We start from the raw sequence: 27,915 nt of genomic DNA, 5'->3' as shown, positions 1-27,915 counted from the left end.
CTAGCTAAGTTTCCAACTTATGAAGAGGAATTAAAGAAAAGCTTAGAGTTGGGTGTGGTGTGGTAGTGCACACCTTTAATTCCAGCACTTGGAAGGCAGAGGCTGGTAGATCTCTGGTTTGAGGCCAGCCTGGTCTACAGATCCAATTTCAAGACAGTCAAGTTTAGGTGGTGAAGAAAACCATTGAAAACAGAAATTTGGAAAAGATATAATTGAACGAGGGGGCCATGTTCCAGCCTTAGAAAGCAGCAGAACTTGGAAGCTTTGGCCACAAGGTTCTGGAGTTAAGGATAGAAGAAAGGTGCTATGGAAATTGTCTTCATGACTAAGGAAAGCTGCTGAGGCCAGGTATGTGTCAGGGGTGTCCCTGAATGGAGGCTTAGAGAGGCCATTTCATGAAGCTATGCAGTTGAAGCCTGGATTGCCTTGGAGACTCCAAGATGTTGGAGATGCCAGAGCCATGGGTTACTTGCCAAGGAAAGCTGCTAACAGGGGTGGAACCAGCCCAAGAGAAAGAAGTGTGCTGCAGTCAACAAAGCTGAAAAGAATTGGAGATCTGAAGAGTGTTTTGACACCAGACTTGAAGATGCAGAGTTTGGAATTTGCCCAGCTGATTTTCTGTCTTGCTTTGGTCCATTATTTCCTCACTGTGCTCTGTTCCTACATTTTGGAATGGTAATGTATATCCTTATTATATGTTGGAAGTATGTGATCTGTTTTTTGATTTTGATTTTATAGGGTATTATAGACAAGAGATTGCATGGATCTCAAAAGAGACTTTGAACTTTGGATTTTTAAACATTGTTGAGACTATGATAAACTGTGGGGACTTTTGAAGTTGGACTAGATGCATTTTGCATTATGATATTGTTACAAGTTTATGGCGACCAGGGAGTGGAATGTGGTGGTTTGAATGTGATTGGCCCCCATAAGCTCATAGGGAGAAGCATTATTAGTAGGTGTGGCTTTGTTGTAGTGGGTATGGCCTTCTTGGAGGAAGTATCACTGTGGGGCTGGGCTTTTGAGGTCTCACATATGCTCAAGCCATGCCCAGTGTCTCAGTCCACTTCCTGTTGCTTTTAGATCAAGATGTAGAACTCTAAGCTCCTTCTGCAGCACCATGTCTGCCTGCATGCCACCATGTCCTGCCATGATAATGGACTAAACCTCTGAAACTGTATGCTACCCAATTAAATGTTTTCCTTTATAAGAGTTGCCATGGTCATTGTGTCTTTTCACAGCAATAGAAACCTTAGCTAAGACAGTGGGGAATGAATCTACTTCAAGAGAAATTAAGTTGAACAGAGTGTTCTCAATAACACTGGGGGCTTAATTAGTGTGGCAGTTAGACTGAGATATCCCTCCAAAGTCATAGGCTAGGAAGATTTGGTCCTCAGTTTGTAGTGCAGTTTGGGAGGTTTAGGATGTGTGCCCTTGCCGAAGGAAGTAAGTCACTGGGAGTGCTGTGGATATCACTGTATAAATAAAATGCTGATTGGCCAGTGGCCAGGCAGGAAGTATAGGCGGGACAAGCAGAGAAGAGAATTCTGGGAAGTGGAAGGCTGAGGCAGCCGCCACCATGACAAGCAGCATGTGAAGATGCTGGTAAGCCATGAGCCACGTAGCAAGGTATAGATTTACAGGAATGGGTTAATTTAAGATAGAAGCCTGCCACGGCCATACAGTTTGTAAATAATATAAGCATCTGTGTGTTTATTTTATAAGTGGGCTGTTGGACTGCCGGGGCTTGGTGGGACTGGAGAGAAAACTCCAGCTACACTGGGAGAAGTAAGTCTGTGAGAGTTTAGCAACTCAAGCCACTGAAGGTTGTCCTCTCTGCTTCATGCTTGCCATTCAAGATGTGAGCCCTCAGCTTCTGCCCCAGATGCCATGCCTGCTGCCTGCTGCTTCCACTCGGCTATCAGGGACTCTAATGCTTTGGATCTGTAAGCCCAAATAAACTCTTCTATAAGTTACCTTGGTCATAGTGTTTTCTCACAGTAATAGGAAAGTTAACTAATCCAATTAAGTTGTTTTCATATACTGAACACAAATGATAAAATGTCTAGGATTTCTTTTTCTAAGGCTTAAAATAAGCAGATAATGTCTACTGGACATTCAGTACTCATAATGTTATACTTTCACAGTTTCAAACTAAGAAACATTAACCTTGTACTATGTGTACAGCAAATTCAAAGTAGCCTTTTTAATGCTATGCTACATAAAGCTATTGTTTTTCCTCTATGATATGTAGCAAGATAAAAATATAACACTTGACTATAAAAACCATCATCTCACTATCATGAAGGGTTTAGTATTAATTCTATTGATAGTTATTATAATTGGACATTTTGGAATTTATTTCTACCAGGCAATAACATTGGGAGGATAGCAATTAATGAATATTGAAGAGTTATTAATAAGTAAATAGTTATTTAACTTACCTTTGTTCTTTTCCTCCTTTATAATGACACCTCATAACCGACTATCACTAGTAGTGTCTAAATATATGTAACCTACATATTTTTGATTACTAGCATCCATCAGCATTTATGCTAGTAAACGGACCTAAGAAGAATCCATTATGGGCCTGTATGAGTCTGACCTCTTTCCTGGTTCCTGCCAATCATACTCTCCTGCTCTGACAAGCATGCCACTAAGTGTATGCATACACTCAGAATCTATCTCACAGAAACACAGGGAAGCCAGATTTTTGGAATTTTCTAAGTGGACAGCCTAATAAAGGTTTAGGGTCTCATTATACCTATGTAGATAAAAAGTACCACCATTGGGTTAGGATCTCATTACACTCATGTGGATGAAAGTACCACCCACTTTTATATCAATACATTATTTGCTATTTGGTTGTTAAACTTCTACTCTCTACAATAAAGATTATCATATATATGAAAGCAAATGCCATAATAAAACCTTTGACTTTGTATGTGAATTTGAAAAATAAAAACCAGCAAATAAAACACACACATATAATGCTAGCATTCCTTATATTTTTCCATATCTTCCTTTCATTCTTAAAAATAATTTTTATTGTTTTAATATTTCTTTTAATGTCTAAGTCATTATTTGAATTTCAGTGTAAGCTGAGTCCTCTAATGCAGACTCCTCAGTTTCCCTCTATAGTTCTTTTTTTTTTTTTTTTCCAGACAGGGTTTCTCTGTGTAGTTTTGGTGCCTGTCCTGGATCTCATTCTGTAGATCAGGATGGCCTCGAACTCACAGAGATCCGCCTGCCTCTGCCTCCCGAGTGCTGGGATTAAAGGCGTGCACCACCACTGCTGCATTTTGTGTATTATTTTAGTAGTCACCATAACATTATAGCACAAGTTATCAGCACTTCAATGAAAGCTTTCTTATATGGAAAGGTTTCTCTTTCCAGTGAGATCAAATAAGTTTTAATAGTTCACATGGCATCTTAGGGTTACTTTTGCTATGATGAAACATCATGACCAAAGCAACTTGGAGAAAAAAGTGTTTATTTATCTTACACATCCATATCACTGTTGATTATCAAAGGAAGTAGGACAGGAACTCAAATATTGGGAGGAATCTGGAGGCAGGAGCTGATGCAGAGACTATGGATGGGTGCTGCTTACTGGCTTGCTCTCCATGGCTTGCTCAGCCTGCTTCCTTATAGGACCCTGGACTACCAGCCCAGAGATGGCATGACCCACAATGGGCTGGGCTCTTCCACCTCAATCAATAATTAAGAAAATGCCTTACAGGCTTGCTTATGGCATGGTCTTATGGAGGCATTTTCTCCATTGAGACTCCCACCTCTCTGATTATGCTATCATGTGTCAAGTTAACATAAAACTAGCCAGTACACATGACAAATATGCTGTGATATGAACATAGCTCCATCTCACTCTGCAGACCATACTTTTCCACAAGCAGCATCATACTACAAGTTTCCCAATTCACACAGTTGAGGATGATGGAACTAGACTCAAACTCATGTATGTCTTGACTTCTAAGTGTGTGGGTGCTATACCCTATAAAAGCTATCTTGAAGCAAATAAGGATGTTCTTTCTAGTCATAAAATACAATAGCATATTGGGACATTCTTGGTAGAAGCTAAAACTGATGACTTTTCTGTTCACAACTTACCACTGAATAGTTCTCTATTATTATGGATAAGATCTAGAATAGTGAATTTGATTCATCAGAGTCTAGTTAATTTATTCTGCTTACTTATGTAACTTCTGTGGGATTTCCCTGCAACAACACATATTTAGTGAGTTAAACTCAATGTTGATCCTGGCCTTAAAATTATAAGTATAATATAGTTAGCCCATCTATCCTTTGTGGGTATACTAGAAAAACAATTTGTTTCAAAAAGTGTTCAACACTTGTATCATCTAACACTTTGAACCTGTTAGTGTGTGTGTGTGTGTGTGTGTGTGTGTGTGTGTGTGTGTGTGTGTGTGTTGGTCTGCATTCACAATTTAGGGCTGTCCATGGCCTCTTCCAAAATTCTTCAAGCACAGATGGGAACTCAGTATGCTGAAAAATGAAATCTCTTTAAAATCTATGTGAGAAAAACATTCCACCCAAGAACAATACGAGTAAAAACAAACCATGGGTTACTTAAGGGTCAAGTTTGTACCAAAACTTTTTATGCTTCTTTAGAAAGGTCATGTATTTCTTAGTAGCTTTTCTCTGTAATAACAATCACATACAGTGACTAGTGATGAGCAAGAATAACAGCACAGTGGGTCGGGGCAATTCACATGGGTAGAAAGCATCCTGTTTTCAAACTACTAATATCCTTTCTTGCTTCAAGATAGCTTTTATAGAACTACTGAGTTCTAACACATGTAAATGCTAACTTTTCTACTTGTTGGAGTTGTGCTAGCACTGGTCACTAATTTGCCCACAAAACACTATCACAGATACTTTCACTGGCATTTCTGGGAACACTTATGCTTGGGAGGAAAGCAGCTAAATTTACTTGATTTGAAAATGCACAATCAGCATTTCTAATATGCTTATTTTTATAACTAACCAAAAAAAATCTTTTAATCCTAATCAATCATCCCCTGTTTACTGTGGCAAGCTGGGGATGACAAGAAAACATCTGTGGGGCACAGACAGCTTCTGAGTTTGTGAAATTTGCTTCTTTGTCCCTATTCAGACCAACTCCCCAAACCCCACAAAACCTTGATTATGACCATCTCCTAGAAAAAAAATTAAAAAAATCAAACCCATAACTATTATTTGTTAATATAAGAAATAACTTATTTTAATTAAATTTGATGAATTGGATGACATTTTAATTTGTGAAATAGTAAGAAGGGGGGGTTTTAAATTATTGCAAGGCTTTTATTATGTTATTTTTTTCCTCAAAAAATGAAGACCTTTAACAGAAAGATGGTAGAGTAGAAAATATATCCACTAAATATAAATATAAGGTAGATAGCAGATTCCTTATTTCTATTGAAAGTGCCTAATAAATACATAATCTTAAAAGGATCACTAGTCCTTTGTTTGGTGTTCAGGGACTTTATCACAGACAGTTTTAAGTGTGCTTGCTATTACATCCTTGTCTGAAAATATGGAGGGCAGCAGTAGAACCAGCAAAAAACATGGTACCAGAAATCTGCTGTAAAAAAGTAAAATTTTGGTATTTTTTAAAAAAAGATTTATTTATTCTTATTTTATATTTTATGTTTATGAGTGTTTGTTTGCATGTGTGTATGTGTACCACATGTGTGCTTGGTGCCCACAGAGGCAGGAGGAGGGCATTGGATCCTTTAGAACTAGAGTTACAGATGGTTGTTAGCCATCTGTTAGCCAGTGCTGGAAACCAAATCTGGGTCCTCTGCAAGAGCAACAAGTGCTTGTAATTGCTGAGTCTTCTCTTCAGCCCAAATTTTGTATCTTAAAAACATTGAGTTTCTTCACAAAGTAGCTTTACACACTTTACAGATATATTACATCTTAGGTAGCCACATAGACTATCTTTTCAGCATCATGAATCAAACCATAGTTGTCTTCTGTAGTTTTTCATTGAAGCATTCAGCCCAAGGGTTTCAAACTTCCCCTTGTGAATATGTTACACAGCTTAGTCATTATCTTCTATTACATAATATATTTCTATAGAGTTTGACTTGTTTTCTTAAAAGGACGGTGTTTCCTGTTCTTAAACTGTCAAGTTGTTACCAAGCAGCTGTGGCTAGGAGGGAGCAAAGTTCCATGTGAATACCATCCTTATATAAACACATTCTCAAACACCTTCCTGAGTGGCCTTTATTTACTCTCCTTCAGCTGAAGATAAATGGCTGAGTCCTAAGCAAAGGGTAAATATGCTACTCCCCCACAGCCATGATCTTTTACCCTTTTGGTGGTATTACTGTGATGGGAATAATCCACAGTGGCTTAGTATGACCTACATTAGTTTCTGCATTCTTGAGCTAGCAAAAAGCACTGATTATCTTGACAGTGAAAACGGGGTCCAAGCAGAAGAGATTCTGAAGGCTGGATGATCCTCTCAAATGGCTAAGATAGCTCATTATTTTACAGTCAAAATTGCATGAAGCGATTCCTTCATTTAGCCACATACCTGGTAAGTCAGAGAAGAGAAGGATACATTCATTGAAGCCATTAGCCAAAAGCCGGTCCCGCAGCTGCTGGAGGATGGCTACTCCAATACAGAACGGGAAAGAGGAATTTCCAAGTAGTAATGTATCCCAGAGGTGGAAAATTTTGTGCAGAGGAAATACATCTGTAGAAAGAGTTTATAAAATGTACTTAAACAAAAACCAAATTTATAAAAAATATAATAGCTGCATTATTAGATATATGAGTATTATTACTTCAAGGTCAAGGTTGTTAATTTTAAGAGCTAAAATGTTAAACTGTGCTGATAAAATGCTTGACTATGGTGGTATTGTGTTCCCCAAAATATTGTGCACCCTAATAAACTTATCTGGGGTCAGAGAACAGAATAGCCGCTAGATACAGAGGCTAGAAAATGGTGGCATGCACACCTTTAATCCTAGGAAATCCGTTTGGATCTCTGTGAGTTCAAGGCCACATTGGAAACAGCCAGGCATGGTGACACACACCTTTAATCCCAAGAAGTGAGCCTTTAATTCCAGGAAGTAATGGCAGAAAGCAGAAAAGTATATAAGGTGTGAAAACCAGGAACTAGGCTGGTTAAGCTTTTAGGCTTTAAGCAGCACAGTTCAGCTGAGATCCATTCTGGATGAGGACTCAGAGGCTTCCAGTATAAGGAAACAGGATCAGCTGAGGAATTGTCAAGGTGAGGTAGCTGTGGCTTGTTCTGCTTCTCTGATCTTCCAGCATTCACCCCAATATCTGGCCTCAGGTTTGATTTTATTAATAAGTACCTTTAAGATTCATGCTACACTTGACTATAAATTTTTTTAAAGGATTTTTATTTGTGCGCGCGTGTGTGCATGTGAGTGTGTGCGTGCGTGTGTGTGTGTGTGTGTGTGTGTGTGTGTGTGTGTGTTTGTGTGTGTTTGTGTGTGTATGTGTGTGCACATGCATGCAAATGTCTGTGGGTCTATGGAGAACATTAGACCTCCTCGAGCTTGAATTACAGGTAGCTGTGAGCCACCCAAACTGGGAACCAAACTGGTTCTCTGCAAGAGCAGCAAGTTCTCTTAACTACTCAGCCAACTCTCTAGCCCCTGATTCTGTCAACTTACAGCTTCCTAAGGCCCTTTAGTAAACTATTATCAGATGGGTCAGACATTACATTTTCTGACTCCCATTAACAATTAATATATTTATCCAATTCAGAATTTCTCCTATAACTTTTAGTAACGTTATCTACACAAGTTTATATCTATAGTTGAACTTTAGAATTGCTGTATGTATAAGATAATATTTTCATTGTGTATCATAAACAATTGTTTTATTAAATTCCCACCAAAATTCTATTAATTAAAAAATGTAACTTCTTTCTCACTTTATAGTACTGTGAATATCTTTCTACACTATTTCAAATGTTATTTCATTTATCCTGTGTACTGCATTTAAGCATGGCTGTCCACTTCCATTATAGTCACTGATAAAATGTATAGTAACTGATTAAAGCATTACATAGTCATATAACATGATTAATTTTTAGAGGATTCCCAGTTTAGAAAGTAAAACCATGAGTTAATAGAGAACATCTAGAAAGCCAATTCAGCTGAAAACTGGACTCAAAAACATGATGTAAATTCTATAGTTGATGTTGAATTCTCTTCTTAAAAAGGAATAAAGCTGTATATGACATGCAAAATAGATTTTAATCCTTTCCAATGTCTTTTTAATTTTTAAGGCCAGAACAGTTGAAATTACTGTCTGTAAATGACATCATGTTAAAATTTTATAAAGATGCACAATACATTTATTTAATATTCTCATAAATTTAGAATTCTGAGGAAGAGTGAGGCTGTGCTTTAGATAACACTGCAGAAGAAATGGTACTTACGAGTGAACATGGTAAGAAACCAAGGGATGGCATAGAGCTGTGAGTGGACCAGGAGCACAGGACATGGACGAAGAGAAAGTAAAAGGCATAATTAGAATGATCACCAAACTTAATGGTTTAAAACACTGTTTTGTTCTATTCCACTTAATAAAATATGAAAGAATGCAGGTAACTATAGTTATTATCATGAATACATTATTATATTTACCAATGAGTATGCTTATGGCCATGGCCAAACCAAATGCAGTAATAGTAAATAAATTTTAAGTGCATAGTTTTTAGCTGTAGAAAAATTATTTCTCAGATTTTTTTTTTTTTTTTTTTTTTGGTTTTTCGAGACAGGGTTTCTCTGTGTAGTTTTGCGCCTTTCCTAGGACTCACTTGGTAGACCAGGCTGGCCTTGAACTCACAGAGATCCGCCTAGCTCTGCCTCCCGAGTGCTGGGATTAAAGGCGTGCGCCACCACCGCCCGGCTATTTCTCAGATTTTAAAGTTCCTTATGAAAGTTAATCTCATATGTTAAATTGACAGAATATCAGGATGTTCAGATTAGTGATTACACATTATTTTGGGTTGCATCTCTGAGCAGGCTTTTAGGTGGAACTAACTTTTGAAAAAGTGCTAAGTGGATTGCCCTCCCAGTGTGAGTAGGCATCACCTAGTCCACTAAGAATCCTGGAGAAGGAGAGTTCAGGAAGAATTAATGCCCCCTTTCTGTTCTGCCTCTCTACTTGGGCTGGGCATTTCATTTCATCTGCTCCTGTTCTTGGACTGGGACTCTTCATAGCAAGTCTTAAAAATAAAGATAATTTGTGAGTGAATACAGGCTACAATTAAAACAAAGGCTTAGACTACCTACTTAGATAAATATCCTTTCAGCACCTATCAATTATAAATTTATGAGGGGAGTAGCATACCATCTTGGCATTGTATACACAAGAGTATGTACACTATCAAAGGCCAGTCAAGAACTAAAAGTAAAATTATATAGTTCATTAAAATATAAATACTATAGCAAAACAATAAACATTGATTTCTACATCATCTCTGACTTAAGCTGACAGGCTGAGACTTCTTTCCAGAGATGTTGCAAATGTAAACAAGGAAGCTCAGATAGATATGTGGCTTCCTAGCAATTAGTTTGCACTATAAAAAACAATAAGATCTAACAAAGTATAAGTTCTATATCTTAATTTAAATTTAAAAACATAAGGGTGATTTAATTTAAGGGCATAACATCCATTATATTACTGCTGATCATTTTGATGAGAGCCAATTGTTTTTCATTAAGAATCTTTGGTCAAATTTTATTAGTGCTTATTATCACATGCTTTGTATAATTCATTCTGAGCACTTTCGTTCATTCACCCAACATAAAATGTTTTGTACTTCTGCAGAGGAAGTAGCTATGTGGTACAACAGCAGAGCTACTGGCTAGGGTGTTAATGGCAAAGCTGCAGAAGCTGCTGGCCTCATTTTACCAAGATGGGAACTTTCTTGTGGGTAAAGGTTACTTCACTCTTTTATTTATTTATTTATTTATTTATTTATTTATTTATTTATTTATTTATTCACTCTTATTCATTTATTCATTCATTTATTCATTTATTCATTTATTTATTTATTTATTTATTTATTTATTTATTTATTTATTTATTCAACAAATAGGACTGAACACTTGAGGCAGGCCAAGACTGTTAGCAGACACACAGGACAGGGCAGCGACCAGGTAAGTCATAGCTCTAAGATCTATGGAGCTGAGAGTAAAGAGCAGCATTTATTCATTTCATAGTTTCTCATTTCATTCCAGTCAGGTTTTTAACTGTATTCACCAAAGAAACTGTTGCCCTGGCCATTGATGGCTTCCATGTTGCTAAATCTCTGTTAATCCTTTTTTTTAACCACTCCAAAAGGTCAGACATTGTTGACCACACCCACTTTATGAGAACATATTTTCTTTACTTGACTTCTAGACAACACATTGATATAGTTTTCTTCTAGCTTTTTTTTTTCACTGCTGCTTATCCATTTTGTTTGTTTGCTTGCTTCTCCCCCAACCCCGAAGTTTCTCTTCATCCTTCTGGTTTTTAAACGCAGTACTGTTACAGTTCAGTTCCTAGAAACTTTATTTTTTTTTCTATTTTCTTCAAATACTGATTGTAGTATGAAGACTGGCAAATTTTCAATTCTACTCCAAGCCCTCTCCCACAAATTCCAAACATACATTTCAAAATGTCTATTCTATCTATCTTTCTTTCTCTCTCACTCTCTCTTTCTTCACTTGAACTCTTGAAACTTCCTCCAAACTCTGTACCTCCAAACACACGTTTCTACATCTACATTTCTACATTTAAGTTAAGAGCACTTAAGCACTTAGCACCACTTGCTAAGATAAAAAACACTTTTGCAATCGTTCTTGACTCCTCTCTTCTTAAACACCTTGTATCGGCCACCAGCAGACTTGCTGTTCTCTCCTCAAAATACTTATCTGTGAGTAGTGAGAACTTTTCACCACCTCTACTGCTAACATCCAGATCAGGCCACCACCATGTCATGCCCTGCTTATTCCACAGCTATGACAAACCCACTGCATTCTGTCCTTCCCTGCTCTTGGATTTCAGCCAGCAAGGTGTCAGAATGATCTTGTTATGAAATTATATTAGGGATCACTATTCTATTCAAAACCATCTTGTTTCTTTGTGGTGCTAAAATAAAGTCAATGGTGATGATGTATCTGTAATACTCAAAGTCTTCTTCCCTCCATATCCTACCACGTGACCTCATGTTTGCTCATTGTGCTCCATTTACAGTGGATAATCCTTCAACATCTCTGGTATATATTAAAAATATTTCATGTATGAGAATTTTGCCATGATGTGTCATGTATACCATGCAAGTACCTGGAGGCCAGGGGAGAGAGTCAGATCCCCTGAAACTGGAGTTACACAGGATTGTGAGCCACCATATAAGTACTGGAAAAAGAATGTGGGTCCTCTGCAAAAGTTAACTGCCAAGCCACTTCTCTAGCCCCATTACTTATCTCTTTATCATATATTTCTACAAAAATGTGAAGGCTCAGGTGTTTGTAGTATTTACCCCTTTAATATATCCAGGGGATATAATAATACATAGCATATAATAGGCACCCAAATATTTGTTTAAACAATGAAGGAAATATAAAATAGAGATATCCAGAATCTAGAATCAAATGCTCCCGAGATGGTACTTTCAAACAGCATGAAAGAATGAAGAAAGGACCCAGTCTCTGACTACTACTGGGAAGAATATTTTCATATTAAATACAGGAGCACTGGAAACATCATCAAATCTACTTTCATAGACACATACTTGGATAACAGTTACTTTTAAAGGGTTTAAAACTAGTAGAGTGAAGATTACTCCAATGATATTAGAAAAGTGATAATCCAGATTCAACGAACATATTTAAGATAACACAGAGACCCCGAGGTATAGTTACTAGCACCAGATACTTCTTACCAATAAAATTAAGACCAGGGAGATAGAATGATACTATGTAAAGCATAATTCCTCTATTCTTTCTCCATTTTTCCATTTTAAAATCCTTATTTTTTAATATCCTTTTTTTTTTTTTTTTTTTTTGAGGAGAGGTCTTGGACTTAGAGATTGAATCCAAGGCCAGGAAAGCATAGTATATCCTTAGCCTTCTTTTAACTTTTTATTTTCAGACTTATCTTACTAAGTTGTCTAGGCTGCTCCCAAACTGAAGGCCTTCTGTATCAAAGAAAAGCTATGAACTTTTGAATCTTTTGCCTCAAACTCCCAAGTAACTGGGATGACAGACTTGTTCCATGAGGCCCAGCTGAAAGATATGAATACATATCTTTTGTATTAAGCAATTTCTCAAGCTACTAGTATAGTTTAAAATAGCATCTGCTATACATGGGATATTGGAATAAGATAATTTTGAATAACAGATTTTATTTTTGAATGGTTCTAAGTTTTGAAATACTTCATTATAAACACAAAAACATATGTAGTCTCAGCTATTTCACAGTTTCAAGTTAGAAGCTGGAAATCAATAAAATGTCATACATGTTCGGAGTATTCTCCGGATCACAAATGTGAGCCAGACTTGGCAATGTACTTGTCTGCAGCTGTCTGCTAAGTAAATGCTGCCCCCTAGCAACAGCAAGCGAGAACTGGCAACATTCAGCCAGTGTTGTCTGCACTGTATAATGCCGGCAGAAACAAAGCAAGTGGGCTCATAAATATTTTTCTATGTTATTAATTATTTGAAAAATAGAATATAGTTCCTTCTACCTTGCAATTATAGATATGGTACCTTCTATAAATCTGTAAGTATTTTCTTAAGATATTAATGATCTGTTAAAGCTATGTTGTGAAATATTTTCATCACATAGGAATTATTTTAATTATCACCAATTAGTTATTTGTAATTGTGTTTAAAAACACAAGAGTAACAAGAAAACAGAAGAACAATGACATTTTTTTTGTTATTCTAAAATGGTCTTGGTCCATTTTGTGTTCCTGTGACATAATTCCACAGACTAGGTGAGCGATAAAAGAGTTTTGTCTGACTCCCAGTCTTGGGACCAGCAAAGATGAGGATCAGGCGCATCTGGCTGGGGACTGTCTTGGTGCCAGGACACCTGTGGAAGCACTCTGAGAGAGGCACACAGTGAGAGAGGAAGTGGAAGAGAAAGAAAAAGGAGTGTCAGGTGTGATTTATACAATAATCTAGTCTGTAAGGTCTGCCTCACCTGTGTGACATATAAATTCTCAAAAAAGTGAGGGTGGTGTTCTGTGTTCTAGTCACTGTTTTTACTGGGTTGACATTTACGCTAACAGTGTAAGGGTTCAAGTGGATAAAGCAGCAGAAATCAAGATAATGGCCCCAAAGTATATGTTATGTTTGTAAAGGGGTAAAATTATGACTCTTTCAAGTTCTTCAGGAATATGTGGTGAGATGACTTGGGAGGCCACTGTGCTCTGCACTGACGTGTGAGGAGGAGCCAATAATCACTTGAGCCACATGGTGCTTTCTTCAAGAGATACTGTTTTCACTTGAAAGAATAACAGAAATAATGCTTTAAAGCTTGGATATTTGGTCAACATTTCTCAAAACATAAGTTAAATAAGCCCTACCACAAGAAACATTTGAGCTGAGCTGAGGATTATAATATCACAAAAGGGGCCAGCCAGGAAGATGGGTTAACAGTTAAGAGTATGTTGTCCTTCCCGGGGGAAGGGGGTGCCCGAATTTGGTTTCCAGACCATGTCAGGCAGTTCACAACTACCTGCAACTCCAGTTGCAGAGGATCCAACATCTCTGGCCTCCATAAGAACTTGCACATATCAGTTGGTGGTGGCGCATGTCTTGATCCCAGCACTCAGGAGGCAGAGGCAGGCAGATCTCTATGAGTTTGAGGCTAGCCTGTTCTACAGAGCTAATTCCAGAATAGCCAAGGACACTCAACAAAACCCTGTCTCAAAAAAAAAAAAAAAGAACACTTGCATACATGCACATATCCCTCCACAGAGGCACATATTTAAAAACAAAATAAATTTAAAAGAATAAATATTACAAGACTGATTTCTAATACTTATGTGATTGTGACTGTGTGTGTGTGTAAGTTTGTGATGCACATGTAAGTGGAGGCTAGAGGTTGACATTGGTATCCTTATTTGTTAGTTTTTTGAGACAGGGTTTCTCTGTGTTGCTCTGACTGTCCTGGAACTCGTTCTGTAGACCAGGCTGGCCTGCCTCTGCCTTCCAAGTTCTGGGATTAAAGGTGAGATCTACCACTGCCCAGGCGACACCAGTATCTTGATGCAGGCTTTCCCACTTGAATCCAGAGCTTGCTGGTTTGGTTAGTGTAGGATGCTCTGTCTCTGCTTCCTACACATTGAAATCACAGATGGGTCACCATGTCCAGCTGTCAGTTAAGTGAGTGTTTGATATCTAAACACTGGTCTTCTTGGTTGCACACCAAACACTGTACCCTCTGAGCGACCTCCCTAACCATTTAATGTAATATGGTCAGTGATGACATTAACAAATATGATTATTTTGGATTTTGTATAATGAAATGTTTCATAGTTAGTAGACATGAAAACTCGGTGAACCAATATTTTCCAAATTGCTGACACATAACATTACAACATCATGCATGGGTGAAAAAGACATTGAAAATGTAAGGCAGACTAATGGACTGTAATAGAACACAGGATGAAAAATTCACTGATAACAGTTTTAGATTGTACATTTCAAGTCAGCTTAAGACATGCTTTGATACACTTATAACCAAAACAATAAGCAGCAACAAACAGAAGGCAGAAGTAGATATGAGAATCCTGTTGTTCTAATTTAGAGACTTAAAAAAAGAAAACAATACCACTCTCTATTTTGAGCAAAACCAGTTATTTTTTAAATATACAATTTTAGTTAACAAGTTATTATTATTAACATTTTACTGGTTTTATTTATTTATTTATTTGTGTGTGTGTGTGTGTGTGTGTGTGTGTGTGTGTGTGTGTGTGTGTAAGACACTGTCTTGCTATAGAGCCCAGATCTTGGCCTTGAACTCCTGAGATCCCCAGGAACTTGTACCACCATGCCTAGCTAGTTGTTACCAGTCTCCATTCCTCAATAGTTACTGATCAGTGAAATACATACACAAAACTCCTGGGGCTTCTCATTAATTTTAAGAACACACAACGACCCTGAGTTGTGAATAGCTGTGAAAACCATATTCTGTTTCCTTTCACTTGCCCATCAACAGTACGAGGATACATTAGATTAGAAACACTGCATATCTGGGGATTCAACTGAGAATTTGCTGACCAGCACTTGTTAGATATTTAAATCACAAGTGATTCTTTTAAACAAAAAGTTACTAAACTATTATTTTTGTCTTCCCAGGTAGGAATAATAAACCTGTGGTGTCTGAGGTTTGGGCGCTTGCTACAAGATAGTAGCCAAGCCTTACTATGAAATAGAGCTTAGTAAGTTATTTGCGTTTAAAGGTCGTGGGCATTAAAGCAGGCTCATCCCACCAGGTAGACAACAACACCCTTTAGGACTGTAGATAGTCTACAACGGGAATCTTACTTTGGGATATTCTAAATAAAGTAATAATTTTCTTACTTTTCCTTGCAATGTATTTTGATAAAAAATCAAAAGCTCATTGTTAGTAGTCTCTTTGGACTAAAAGCTAAAACTTCTTAAAGGCCAGAAACAAATGAAGAAACTAAAATCATTCTATACTTTCTGTTGACATATATAAACCCAGCTGAAATAACAGCAAAAGCTTTTAAACAGGGAGAAAATTAGTGATAGTGTGAACATCTTTTATCACCTACAGTTAATTGGCAACGCCCAACCACTGTATCAGTGAATTTGTTAGTGTTATCTTCCACCGAGACAGTAAAGTCAAAGGATACATGCTGCTGAGAGCTAGCCAGTGTCATTTCTTAATGGTCCCCTGACAGCTGTTCATAAGAGGCAAGCTGAACGCTATTCTGAACATTTTAGAAAAAAACCTGTACCCTTAAGAATGAGGAAGCACACTTTTCTATTCTCATTTTTAAGTACCTAGTATATTTACAGAAGCAGAACTGCATCAAGAAAGAATGATAAAAATCACTCTGGCCCCAACTTCTCCAAATACATATTACCTACTCTATTTATATGTAAATCACAGAACTGCCGTGACTTCGATAATCTAGGCATCACATCAGTGCACAATATCCCAAGCTACTTAAGCTTCAGCACTGCTCTGTGCTCAGAGTTCTGTGACCCACAGCAAATGGAAGGGAGCCAGAAATCACAATCTCTCCTGCAATAGGCACCTGCATTTCAACGGTGGAGGATTAATGAAGGCTTGCTTTGATAGGATTAGTTCTTGAGTGGGAACTTGGTTTGGGATCTCATTATCACTGAACCTACTCTTCGTTTAGATGAATCCTAGTCCGAAATATTGTTAGAGGCATCACCACAATTTTCTCAAAAGTAATGTTAGAGGAAAAGTACTGATGATAATAATTGAAGAGAAAAATAAAAGAACGCTGCATACACATGCTGATGAAATGCAAGTAAGATATGATTAAGAATGTCAGAAAAATTCCCCATTTCATCACACACCATCACAACTACTCACTGTCAAAGATCTCTAAATTTAAAACTTCAAATATGGTTACAAGGTGAAATTTTGGTCTTTAAAAAAGCTAATTTATTTTTAAAAATGTAAATTTCACATACAGTCTATTTACAGTATTCCTCCTTCCCTTCTCCCACTCCTATCCACCCCCTCTCAAATCCAGGCCTCTTTTTCAATTATTATTGTTATGTGCATACATATGAATTAATACATAGACACAACCTGCTGAACCAGTCATTGTTGGTTCTTATGCTTTAGGGCTGACCAGTATACTGGATAACCAATCAGAGGCACATCCATGAGGAGGACTCATTTTTCCTCTCTCGGCAGTCACTAATTTGCTTGTCATTCTTCAGATTAAAAGACAAGAGTAGCTGCTGTTTTTAAAATCATCCAGCTAACATTTCCTCTTATTTTGCAAAAAATCTCATTTGCTAACTTTCTGTGGAAGGGACCTCTCTATGGGTTAAGATATAGTTACTTTCCCTCTCAAGTTTTCTTTTTGCTGCTAGATTCAAAATAGTGAGAAACCACTACCTAGAGGGCAATGGAAACAGATGGAGAATAACTTCCCAGAAATAGATGCAGAAGCATGTTTAGAGGGCGGTGGGTATTAGGGATGTCCAGAGTTTGCTCTGTAGACTGTAAAATACTTCACAGAGGGACACATTCCATCCACAGGATTCATGAACGACTTACAAGAGGAATCACATTCATTAACATTATTTCAATTACATCCCCACTATTATTAGTTTAAAAAATTATGTGAAATGTCTTACTAATTTAAGGAGTAGGTCATCAATGGGAAGGAGAACATAAAAATGCATCATATCAAAATTACTGAGTTACTGCACAGATACTCACTGTGCAAAGCCAAACAGGAGGAAACTTTCAAAGGACTTCTCAGATTTAACAAGATTTAATGTTTGTCATACTTTCTTCAAAAAACTTTTAAATCACAATAAATTATCCATACAATGGAGGTCCTTTGTACAATTCCTCAATTCTAATTCTTTCTTCAAAATTTGTTATGTACTTCAATAATTGCAATCATTTTTTTCATGGACATATATTCTAAACATGACATTTTACATTAGGCCTTCTAGTAGATCAAGAATTAACTATGTATGGTGTGAGGATATGCTTTGATTCACAGTCCCTCCTTAGAGTTAACCATTGCACCAGGATCATTTACTCACTGGTTCTTTTCTAATGGATTTGTGGAACCATCTCTGTCACATACCAAGTTCCACATTTGAGTTTGTGTTATTGTCTTTTTACAGTCTATATTTACATCACTAAATTCTCCTTTTTTATTGGGGTCAACATTTGTTTTACTTTTTAAAAAAATTTTCTGTTTTGAGCAGTACCTTTTAACATTTTTTGGTTCATTTCTTAAAGATAGCATATTGAGGATTTTTTAAAATATAAACTAAAAATCTCCCTTAATAGACAATTTAATTCATTTACACTTTATATTCTCTCTTTGTTTTGAAAGGATCAGGATGGGCATTTTTTGTTTCATCTTTCTTATTGGTTTGGAAGTTATATATATGTATTTTTTTATTTTGAGCTGGGTTCTTATGCAGTTCCAGGCTGGCCTGGGAATCACTACGTCATCATGCATGCTGGGTTTGAACATGTGACTCTCCTGCTTTAGCCTCCTAGTGCTGAGGTCACAGACCTGGAGCACTGTGCTGGCTTACTTTCTATAACTGTAACTATTTGCTATGCTCTGACTTATTTTTTAAAAGATGTTTGCATTAAAAAGCAGCCTTACAAGGCCCCACTGCTGAAGCAAACAACTACATATCTCATTGAACATGGAGAAGTCAATTTGGTACTTAATGAGAGCCTTCATGCCTACTGAATAGTGTCCATGGTCCTGGAGAGTACTCTGCATGCTACCAGAGGGGAAAGGTAAACATCAAACCAGCTATAAACCTATTTGAGCTACAAGTTATCGATCTACAATAGTGACCTGCCTACATGATATAGTGCTATCATAGTGCCACAAAAGTTATGGGAGTAACCAACCACTATCTGGATTCAAGGCCTCCTCCGTGAGACGGAATCAATGCCTGACACTGCTCGGTTGGCCGAGAATCTGGGACTAGATCATGGACCAGGGGAAAACCAAATGCTACTGTTCTGCTAAAGAAATGTAGCAACATGACTCCTAATGAAATTCTGCTATACCCATAGATCAGCCTCTTGCTCAACATCAGAAAAACTTCTACTTGTAGTATATGGGGACAACGTGCAGTGTGAGAGATCTTTGAACATCCAGTCCTAACTGGGATGCCTCCATAAAACCTCTCCCCTTAGGGCTCAGGGAACTTTTGGAAAAAAAGGTAGGAAGTGGAAAGATTGTAAGTAGAGATGGAAGACATTATGGAAACAATGTATTCCAGATACAATAGGACTGAAGCACATATGAACTCACAAAGAATGTAGCAGCATGCACAGAGCCAGTACAGGCCCAAGCCAGATGGGGTTCTAGCACTGAGACAGGAAGTGGACACAATCTTCCAACCAAAATCAAAAAGCTATTTCTGAGTGCCAACCACTTGCAAAGGCAAAGATAAAATTAGTTTTCTCCAATGAAGACTCATTGTGTATACAAACAATACTAAAGGTCAGGCCCCACGCCCGCAGTAGGTTGCAAACACAAAACATACTCAGTGGGGTTTTTTTTAGACTTTATTTGTTCTATTAGTTATTTAATTATGCATTTATTTATTTACTTATTTTTGTCATATAGTGCTTGTCTGGGCAGTTTTTACTTTACTGATCTCTTGCTGATAAATTTGGCTTCTGATTTTTTTCTTGATTTTGTTTTATGGGTTTTCTGAGAGTGTACATCTCTATGCACTTCTGTGTTCTTTGTTTTTATTCTTTTTTCTCTGTTTTGCTCTATTCTGGTTTGTTTATTTTCTAAAGATAGAAAGAATGAAGGTGGGGAGTAGGAGAGGTGAAGGAGGGGAAACTGATCAGAATATACTGTATGAAAAGAAATACTAAAGAAAAAGCAGCCATATAAAACAGATAAAATCTGCTTTCTTAGAAACTCAGCCGCCTTCCAGGAACAATGGGAAGACAGGCTCACTGCCAATGAGACATTGTTAGCTCACTAAACCCATGGTGGCTGTCCTGCACAACCGTCCATTGCTCCTGTAGGGGTCCCCTGGGCCCTCAGTCGAGTTCCCTTTAGGATCTGATTTGGCAGTAAGGGAAAACAAACACATAGTCTGAGACCCATGCTGCTAGCTAACACATGCTGGAGTCCTGAGTTTTCTGGTAGTGTCCAGGAAACAGTAGTAGGCTAATTTATAAGCTTGAAAGTAGGGGCAAATCAAGCTCCAAACATGAAAGAATTCCTGACTCAATGTCAAAAAACAATGCATATTTTACCTTCCCCTTAAAATAATACAAAAATTACTATAATGTTCTAAAAGTGGATTTTCCACCTAATTTTTCATAAAATATTCTTACTGTTGCTATCTAAAGTTTTATTTCCATGTTACTAATCCTTCCCAAATTGGCATAATGAATAAATACTTAACAGTTAATGTTTATAAATTTGGAGTATTTGATGAATCATCGTAAGGGTAGAACGGTACTAGTACACAGCAAATGTATACTATATTCCTATTACGCTTTAACAGTGCTTTGCTTGTTTATTGGTTTTGTTTTCCACTTCTTAAATCCTTTAGAATTCAATATTTTATTTTACTAAAACAAAGCTAAATGCTCTTCCTTTGATGTTTTCTTAGTAACACCTATATTCATGAAAATGCTTAAGGATTTTGATCCGACTACATGTATAATTTCATTCATGTTAGTCTACATATTTTCTATTGGTCTATAACTTTGAAGTAATGTAATTTTACTTTTAGTTGTAAGTATACTGTGGGAGCCCACAAAGGTTTTCTAGTGAGATCTGAGCTTGCTTTATACAGCAGGGCTGCATTAGGCTTGATCACAGGCATGGTCACCAGGTGTCTGGGATGGTCTGTACTTGGCTGTGCTGTGGGGACATCTTTTGCTCCACCCCTTGGCATTCCTTTAAAAGCCCTTTAGTAGAGACAGAAGGGGCTGGTGGGTTTTGACTCAGGCCCCTCCGAGGCTATCCTGTGTTTCTAACCGTCTCTATCCTCTATATTTCTATATAAATCACTTATCCCTCACTCCTCAAGAGTCCTTGGGTAAAGAAATGTGGGAGCTGCCCCCCACAATATACTTTAGCTAATTTAAGTGAAGTTTTTTTAAAAATAATTACCCCTAGTTTCTATCTAAATTTTTAGTCACTTTTGTCCTCTCAGAAACAGAACACCACTGCTAATATAGCAGTCATTTCCACATTTCCTGATCAGAGAAAACACTGATCAGGAAATGGAGAGGTTAAGACAGACAGAGAAATCTCTATCCCAAAGTTATTTGTTTACTTCTCATAATCAGTTTATTTTTACTAAATTCTCCACACAAGCCTTTTCAGGTTGAAGTTAAGAAATCATCTGGTTATTTATAAACATTTAAAAACAGAAGGAAACATGCAGGAAGTATGAAATACTGCTTGGTAAATTTGTTCAGCAACACACACAGAGATACAGATGTGTGTGCATGCACACACACACACACACACACACACACACGTGTACATTAAGAATTCTCAACTTTCTGTCCCTTGAGTCTCAACAAAAATCACAATTTTTCTATTTATTATGTCAAAATAACTTACTAAATATTGTGTATGACATGGTTTAAATTTTTATATTACAAATATTATAACATTTGAAATGACAGTAATTTTAAACTATATTTACTCTTCCAAAATAACCACCACAAACTTCCTTAACCTAAGATAATCAAAATTAATATTATGCAGTATAACTTCTAACTGTTTCTTTGGATATATTCACATATACTTCATTTTACAAAAATAAGATAATACCATACCACCTTATAAAGTCTTTTTTCTATTTTAGCAAAATATGCCTCACCAATATATCTCCTTACCAATAACTTTTCAATAGAACAAATCTCTGAAAACATAATTACTTGCAGGAAAACCATGCTTTCTCAATTTAATTATTAAATGGGATATTCAGAGTATTAAAAAGTTAAAAACTAAAATGAACCCTTTATATTGCTACTATTTAAATACCCTTGACAAATGTTAACATGTTATTATTTTTTTAACTTTTCTTTTATTTATATGCAATGTGGTAATGTTTTGATACATGTTTATCCTCTGGACTTTTAAAAGAAGAACAAATAAATGTCCGAAACGAAAATAAGTAACTGGCTAGGCCACGTCCTAATTAACTCTTAAATGTTACCTTTGAATTTTACTTGCTGTGTACTACAGAGTAACTTAACAGAGTGACAAAATCTGGAAAAGCTTCCAAAGTAGTATACCAAGCCAAATACCAAAATATTCAGGATGCAATGTATAATTTCTCAAAATCTAGTCAAAAACATCATAAAGTCAAAGTGAAAGCCCTTCGGAGCACAACTGAATAAAACACGTTTGTCTAGTAAGTTGACCATGCCCCATACTCCAGGTATTTGGACAGCACACACCGGACTTGAGGGATTTAGAGAGGAGAAAGAAGAAGGAGAAGTGACCAGCAGTGCACACACAAAGTTGATAGGGAGGGAGGGAGGGAGGGAGGGAGGGAGGGAGGGAGGGAGAGAGAGAGAGAGAGAGAGAGAGAGAGAGAGAGAGAGAGAGAGAGAGAGAGAGAGAGAGAGAGATGCATTTGGTAGGAGACGGGAGATATGACCAAAATACACTACATGAAATTTGTGAAGAATTCATAAAAACATTATTTTTAATCCACTCTTCACTGGGTTTTAAACAACAAATTGTTAATAGTAAGTATGCCGAGAAAAATGAACCTCTATCTTCTTTTACATGAAGATATGGAAAGTAACAACACAAACACAAAGCTATAGTTAGTTTCAACAACTTGTGCAGACATCTTATGATCTAAACAATTTAAGAATACCATCTTTTATTCTGTCATTTCTGCTTGACTTTATCACTTTTCACCTCCTGTTCTGCTAATGCACACGGGGTACTTACATCAGGAATGAAGCCAATCTCGTTGAGATGATTACTTAGCTCTGGATCGTGGAACGCAATCATCTGAGAGAACACAGTCAGGTATTCTGAAAGGACAACAATGCTGAAGACCATGATTGTCTTCACCAACTACATCAAAGACTTCAATAAGTGAACCATAGCTTGTGCTGAGTGAGAATCTATCTGTGCCATGAAGCCAGGGTCCTTTAATATAGTATTTTCCATATATATATTTAAGTATTGAATACAGTGTATTCTGTTACTACTTCAATCACAATGCTAAGTATTAAACAAACAGACCAATAAACTCTATCACAGTTTACTTTCAGAGCTATCTGTTATTTCTTGAGTCATAAATTAAACACAGGATGACTGATGCTTTCCAACCAAACTGTACAAATACATTTGCTCTGGCAACAGTAAATTGGTTTCTCATTGACTGAATGTTCAGAAGGTGAAAAGACCCGGAAGTAAGGAACAGTGAAAGACAAGCAGTCACAGGAGAGTAACTGTGCCCCAAACTGGTTTCTATACAAATTTCAGCACCTTTTCTAGTTGTAAATTTTTTCCTATCTACAATTCTATGTTTGGCATATGCAGAAATATGAACTTAATTAACTACAATGAATGGAAAGTAGGTAAACAGTAGGTAACTGAAAATATTTTTTGTTGTGCCAGAGAGACATCTTGGTGGATAAAAAGATGGTTCAGTGAGAGACCCTGTCTCAAGAGATAAGGTGGAGAGTGATATAGGAATACATTTAACTTCACCTTCCAGTATATACGTGCATGCACATGGGGTAGCATACCTGCATGCACATGTGCATACCATACACCCCCCGCGCACCCCCCCCCCCCCCACACACACACACTGTAGAGGGTAAAAGGTCCTTGTGCACACAGATAAGCACTGGAAAAGTCAGGAAAAGTTAAACACTTAGGCTTATTTCTTCAAAGGAAGGAGATATTTACCTGTCTTCTTTCCTGAACACTGAGAAAGGTAGTTTACAACCTGGTAATCCTTTGCTATCTGTAGGGCCAGGTGAACCCGAATCCCCCAGAATATTATGTTTGCTTAAGCCAGACTTTCCCCCTAAATCTTGAGCATTGCTTCTGAGTCTATAAACCCATCCTTATGAGAGATGGAACTTGTGTTTTACAACAGCCTAAGTAACCTCTTTGTTATCGCAGGCCAGGCCAATCCTGACTCCCACAGGCATTGTGTACCTCAGTCATTCTCCCTAGACTCCATCTTGAGCATTGTTTCTAAGTCAACAGAAACCATCTTTATGGAAGAAGCCATATATATGCTGCAAAGAGTTCCAATGTAAACATGTCTTAAGCTTTGTTGTACACATGGAACTGAATTAGTTGTCATCAGAAAACTTTTTTGCCAAATTTGTGCTATGTTTAAACATGGCTAAAATAAATGACCTAGTGTCAGACTTCTTAAGTTTGAACTAGTAGTAGCTAATTAAGTTGAGCTGAGTTTCATTCTTGTCTCTGTGGATCATTTCACTGCAGGCTGTTAAGCTTGCAGGGACACCCCACAACACACAATTATGTGTGCATGCTGCCTCCAGGAGAAGCAAGAAGTAAGAGAACAGGTAATTCCACGAAGCCATGTGGCAAAATATAGATTAGTAGGAATGGGTTGAGCTAAGATGTAAGAGCTAGCTAGCAAGAAGCCTCAGCCATAGGCCATACAGTTTGTAATTAATATAAGCTTCTGAGTGATTGTTTTATAAGTGGCTATGAGAGCTCGGATGGGAGAGATTCGTTCAGACCATGGGGCTAGGTGGGACCGAGAAACTTCCCCCTACAAGTATCTTTCTTTTGCTTATTAAAAAATTAAAGTCTGTTATCTCAACACTTTGGTAGTAGAAGGAAGAAGATTGTGAAATCTAAGACATCCTGTATTGCAAGGCAAAAGAAAGAAAATACAGCAAGACAAATGAGCTCAATTTCTTTTTGTGAAATTGAAATCACAATAATAACTTAAAAAAATATAACTGATTTTTAAAAACAAATTATTTGGTGAAATAACCTCTAAAACTGATATTTCCTTGCTTTATCAGTTTATACAAGCACTTGTGTTTATTTTAAGAAATAATAGTAAGTAAAAGTAATCTATTTTTTTTTCAACTAAAATTGTTCTTAATACTTGTTTATAAATACTGTGCGTCACTAATGGAAGCCCATGAACTGTGGACTGGTAGCTGTGGAGCCCCCATGGGACTGGACTAGGCCCTCTGGATATGGAAAACAGTTGTTTGGCTCGAACTGTGTGGGGGGCACCCAGGCAGGGGGATTGGGATCTGTCCCTGGTCTATGGGCAGGCTTCTGGGAATCCGGTGCCTGTAGTGTGATGCCTTGCACAGCCTTGGTGCAGTGGGAAGGGGCTTGGACCTGCCTAGGCTCAGTGTGCCAGGCTCTGCTGACTACCCATGGGAGACCTCGATTAGGGAATGTGAGGATGTGGGGTGGCTTGGGAAAGAGGGCTGGGGGGCGGGAGGAGGTCTGTGGATAGCATGTGGAGTGAGTAGAAAATTTCTTAATAATGAAAAATGAAAAAAAAATACAGTGCGTGCTTTTAATTGGCAGCATCAAGTCAAACAAAGGAAATGTCAATGCTGCATTCAGTTCAATGATATAACTGAATCACATCACTGGCCTAATGTGAACATTGTCTACTCATTCTAGATAAAGAATGAAATGCTCAATTAACACATTTCTTGATTTACTTTCCGTTCTAATACAACAGACTTCAATTTATCTTCAAGAGTCACAAATCAAATTGAAGATCTAGGACACATTAGAAGGCCTTAGTAAACTTTGACATTTAACTTTTTTATAACTGCTTTCCTGCACTCCCTTATGGTATATCTATAATTTCAATTTACCCAGAAGCAAGAAGTATGCATCATCAGCCACCATAAGCACTCAATTGTATATTGATAAGCTATAGTTATTAACGTTCGACTTCTAAAAAGCATGTTTCAATTTAAAGCAGAAATTCATGCCTCAAGCAATTCTCCACAGCTATGCTTAGGTTTATTAAACATCATTCATACTTAAGCCTGATAAACTTAATTACTATGGGATTTACACAGCTAATTAAAGACTTACTGAACAAACCTCACCCATGTTTTCCTTCTGTTCTGCCAAACACCAGTGACTGGATTTACACCAGCATGCACATACACACATACACAGATACATACAAATACACCATTTATTCATTATTGTATTGAATATAACTTCACATAGGTAAATATAACTTATAAAGTCGGCAAGTTTGGGCTTTGAACAAGTTTTCAAATGAAGCTCAGTGTGAGCTCTTTATTTCAAGGGAAATATGAGAGAACATATGTGTAAACATATGTTTAAACATATCATATTACATGTTCTCTCCTAATAAATTTTAACAAAAATTTAACAAAAAGTAACAAAAAACCCCATTGCATATATCCTTTGATTTGAGAAGGAAATTAATGGTAGTTACAAAGAAATGAAAAGTGGTTAGATTAAAACAGAAGATTCTACACATTTAACACTACTGATTCTTTGTGTATGGGTATTTTGTGTATGATTTAATGTATATGGATAACTTGTCTGCATGCATGTCTGTACAGCATACTCATGCCTTGGTCCAAGGAGGCAAGAAGAGGGCACTGGGTCCTCTAGAGCTGGAATTAGACAGCTGTGAGCTGTCATGTGGGAGTTGAACCCAGGTCTTCTGGAAGAACAGTGCTCTTAACTATTGAGCCATCTCTCCAACCCCTACTAACCCATTTTAAAGGTATATTAAAATGCTAAAGCACTATAATTATGAGTTACAAAATGATAAAAATATGAATCATGGTTCTTAAAATAGTCTCAAAGATATTTTCTAAATGCAAATATTACTTGGTTTTTAAAAATGAAGATATTTATAAATCATCCCTAAAACCTCAAGTGTAGTTTTTATACTATTGCATAAAACTCCATATAGACTTTCTATATTTTAATAAGAAACCTTGTATTTTCAGTTTTGAAATGAGGTATACAAAGATAATGAACTGTGCTAATTTCTATGCATTAAAATTTATTGTCCTCTTTTACTTATTACATACTCTGCAATTACAATCCCCAATGAAATTGATGTAAGAATCTCACCTGATAATATCATAATTTTTATGAGTGTTTATAAATAACCCATATTTGTTTTTTTTTTAAAGCTGCATGGAGTACATGAGAGATGAACTTTCCAAATCTCTACATAAGTATCTGCATTGGTTTCCTCTCTGACGACCTTCTCAGAATTGACTCTCTTAGGTAAAGGAAGCAGAGATGAAGGACATGGATGACAAATTCAAAGCAAATGATTGTGTCTGCTTACTATTCGGAAAGGACACTCTTAATTTGCTAACCATTATCTTCTCCAAGACTGCTAATTTCTCCTAAAGATGATGGCAACCTCAGCAGGCAAAGAGATGCTGCCAGTGCTCATGGGTGCTTCCAACGCCAGCATGCCAGAGACAGGAGGAAGAAAGCCTGCTTGAGCTACATACCAAGTTTCAGATTAGCCAGCCAATAAAGTCAAAAACCAAACCAAACAAGCAAAACAGATACAAGGCATGCAGATCTCGGCACTCAAGAAGCAATGGAAGTGGAAGTCATTTCCACTAACAAGGTGGCAGTAAAGGCTTGACTTCCTTACTAAAAGCCAAAGAACAAGCACAAATCTTCATAACTAAATGGGAAGCGGGGACGGGGCACTTAAAAGTTGAGAAAGAGAAAATCAGTTTCTTAAAAATGTGGTTGTGTTGGGGATTGAACCAGGGTCTCACACATGCTAAGCAAGCATTCTACCACTAAGCTATTTCCTCAGCCCAAGAAAACTAATTTTGATTTAGGGTTATATATGTGAAGCATTTTCTTCAGAGTAGCAAGCAAGCTTATCTAGTAGCCTTTCTAGTCAAAACAGAACATTTTCTGTGCTGGAAAAAAAAAAAAGTTTAGCTACATGATACAAGACATTCTTGCCAGACTCAGTACTTCATATATTCCTTTCTTTCTCCATATATACTACCATTAAAGCAAAATATCATGAATGTCCATTAAACTGGCTTTTCTAAATCACGACTGTGAAAGTGACTTTGACCCTCCCCAACACACCTAGTGTATGGGGAGAAAGGAGACTTACTTGC

At 37.1% G+C, this 27,915-nt stretch overlaps 1 protein-coding gene across 3 annotated transcripts in view; it reads right to left on the bottom strand.

Moving 5' to 3' along the window:
- Positions 1-27,915, bottom strand: part of Tbck (TBC1 domain containing kinase) — a 158,677-nt gene that overhangs the window by 72,637 nt on the left and 58,125 nt on the right. For all 3 annotated transcript variants that reach the window (XM_059266267.1, XM_059266268.1, XM_059266269.1), the window contains 3 exons: positions 22,724-22,809; positions 8,471-8,507; positions 6,584-6,745 (listed from right to left, as the gene is read on the bottom strand). In XM_059266267.1, the coding sequence (XP_059122250.1) occupies positions 6,584-6,745; positions 8,471-8,507; positions 22,724-22,809 (285 nt within the window). The remainder of the gene's footprint in view (positions 1-6,583; positions 6,746-8,470; positions 8,508-22,723; positions 22,810-27,915) is intronic.

Source organism: Peromyscus eremicus, chromosome 6 (genome assembly GCF_949786415.1).
Source record: "Peromyscus eremicus chromosome 6, PerEre_H2_v1, whole genome shotgun sequence".
Classification (NCBI taxonomy): Eukaryota; Metazoa; Chordata; class Mammalia; order Rodentia; family Cricetidae; genus Peromyscus; species Peromyscus eremicus.
This window is presented reverse-complemented; position numbering and strand designations above follow the sequence as displayed.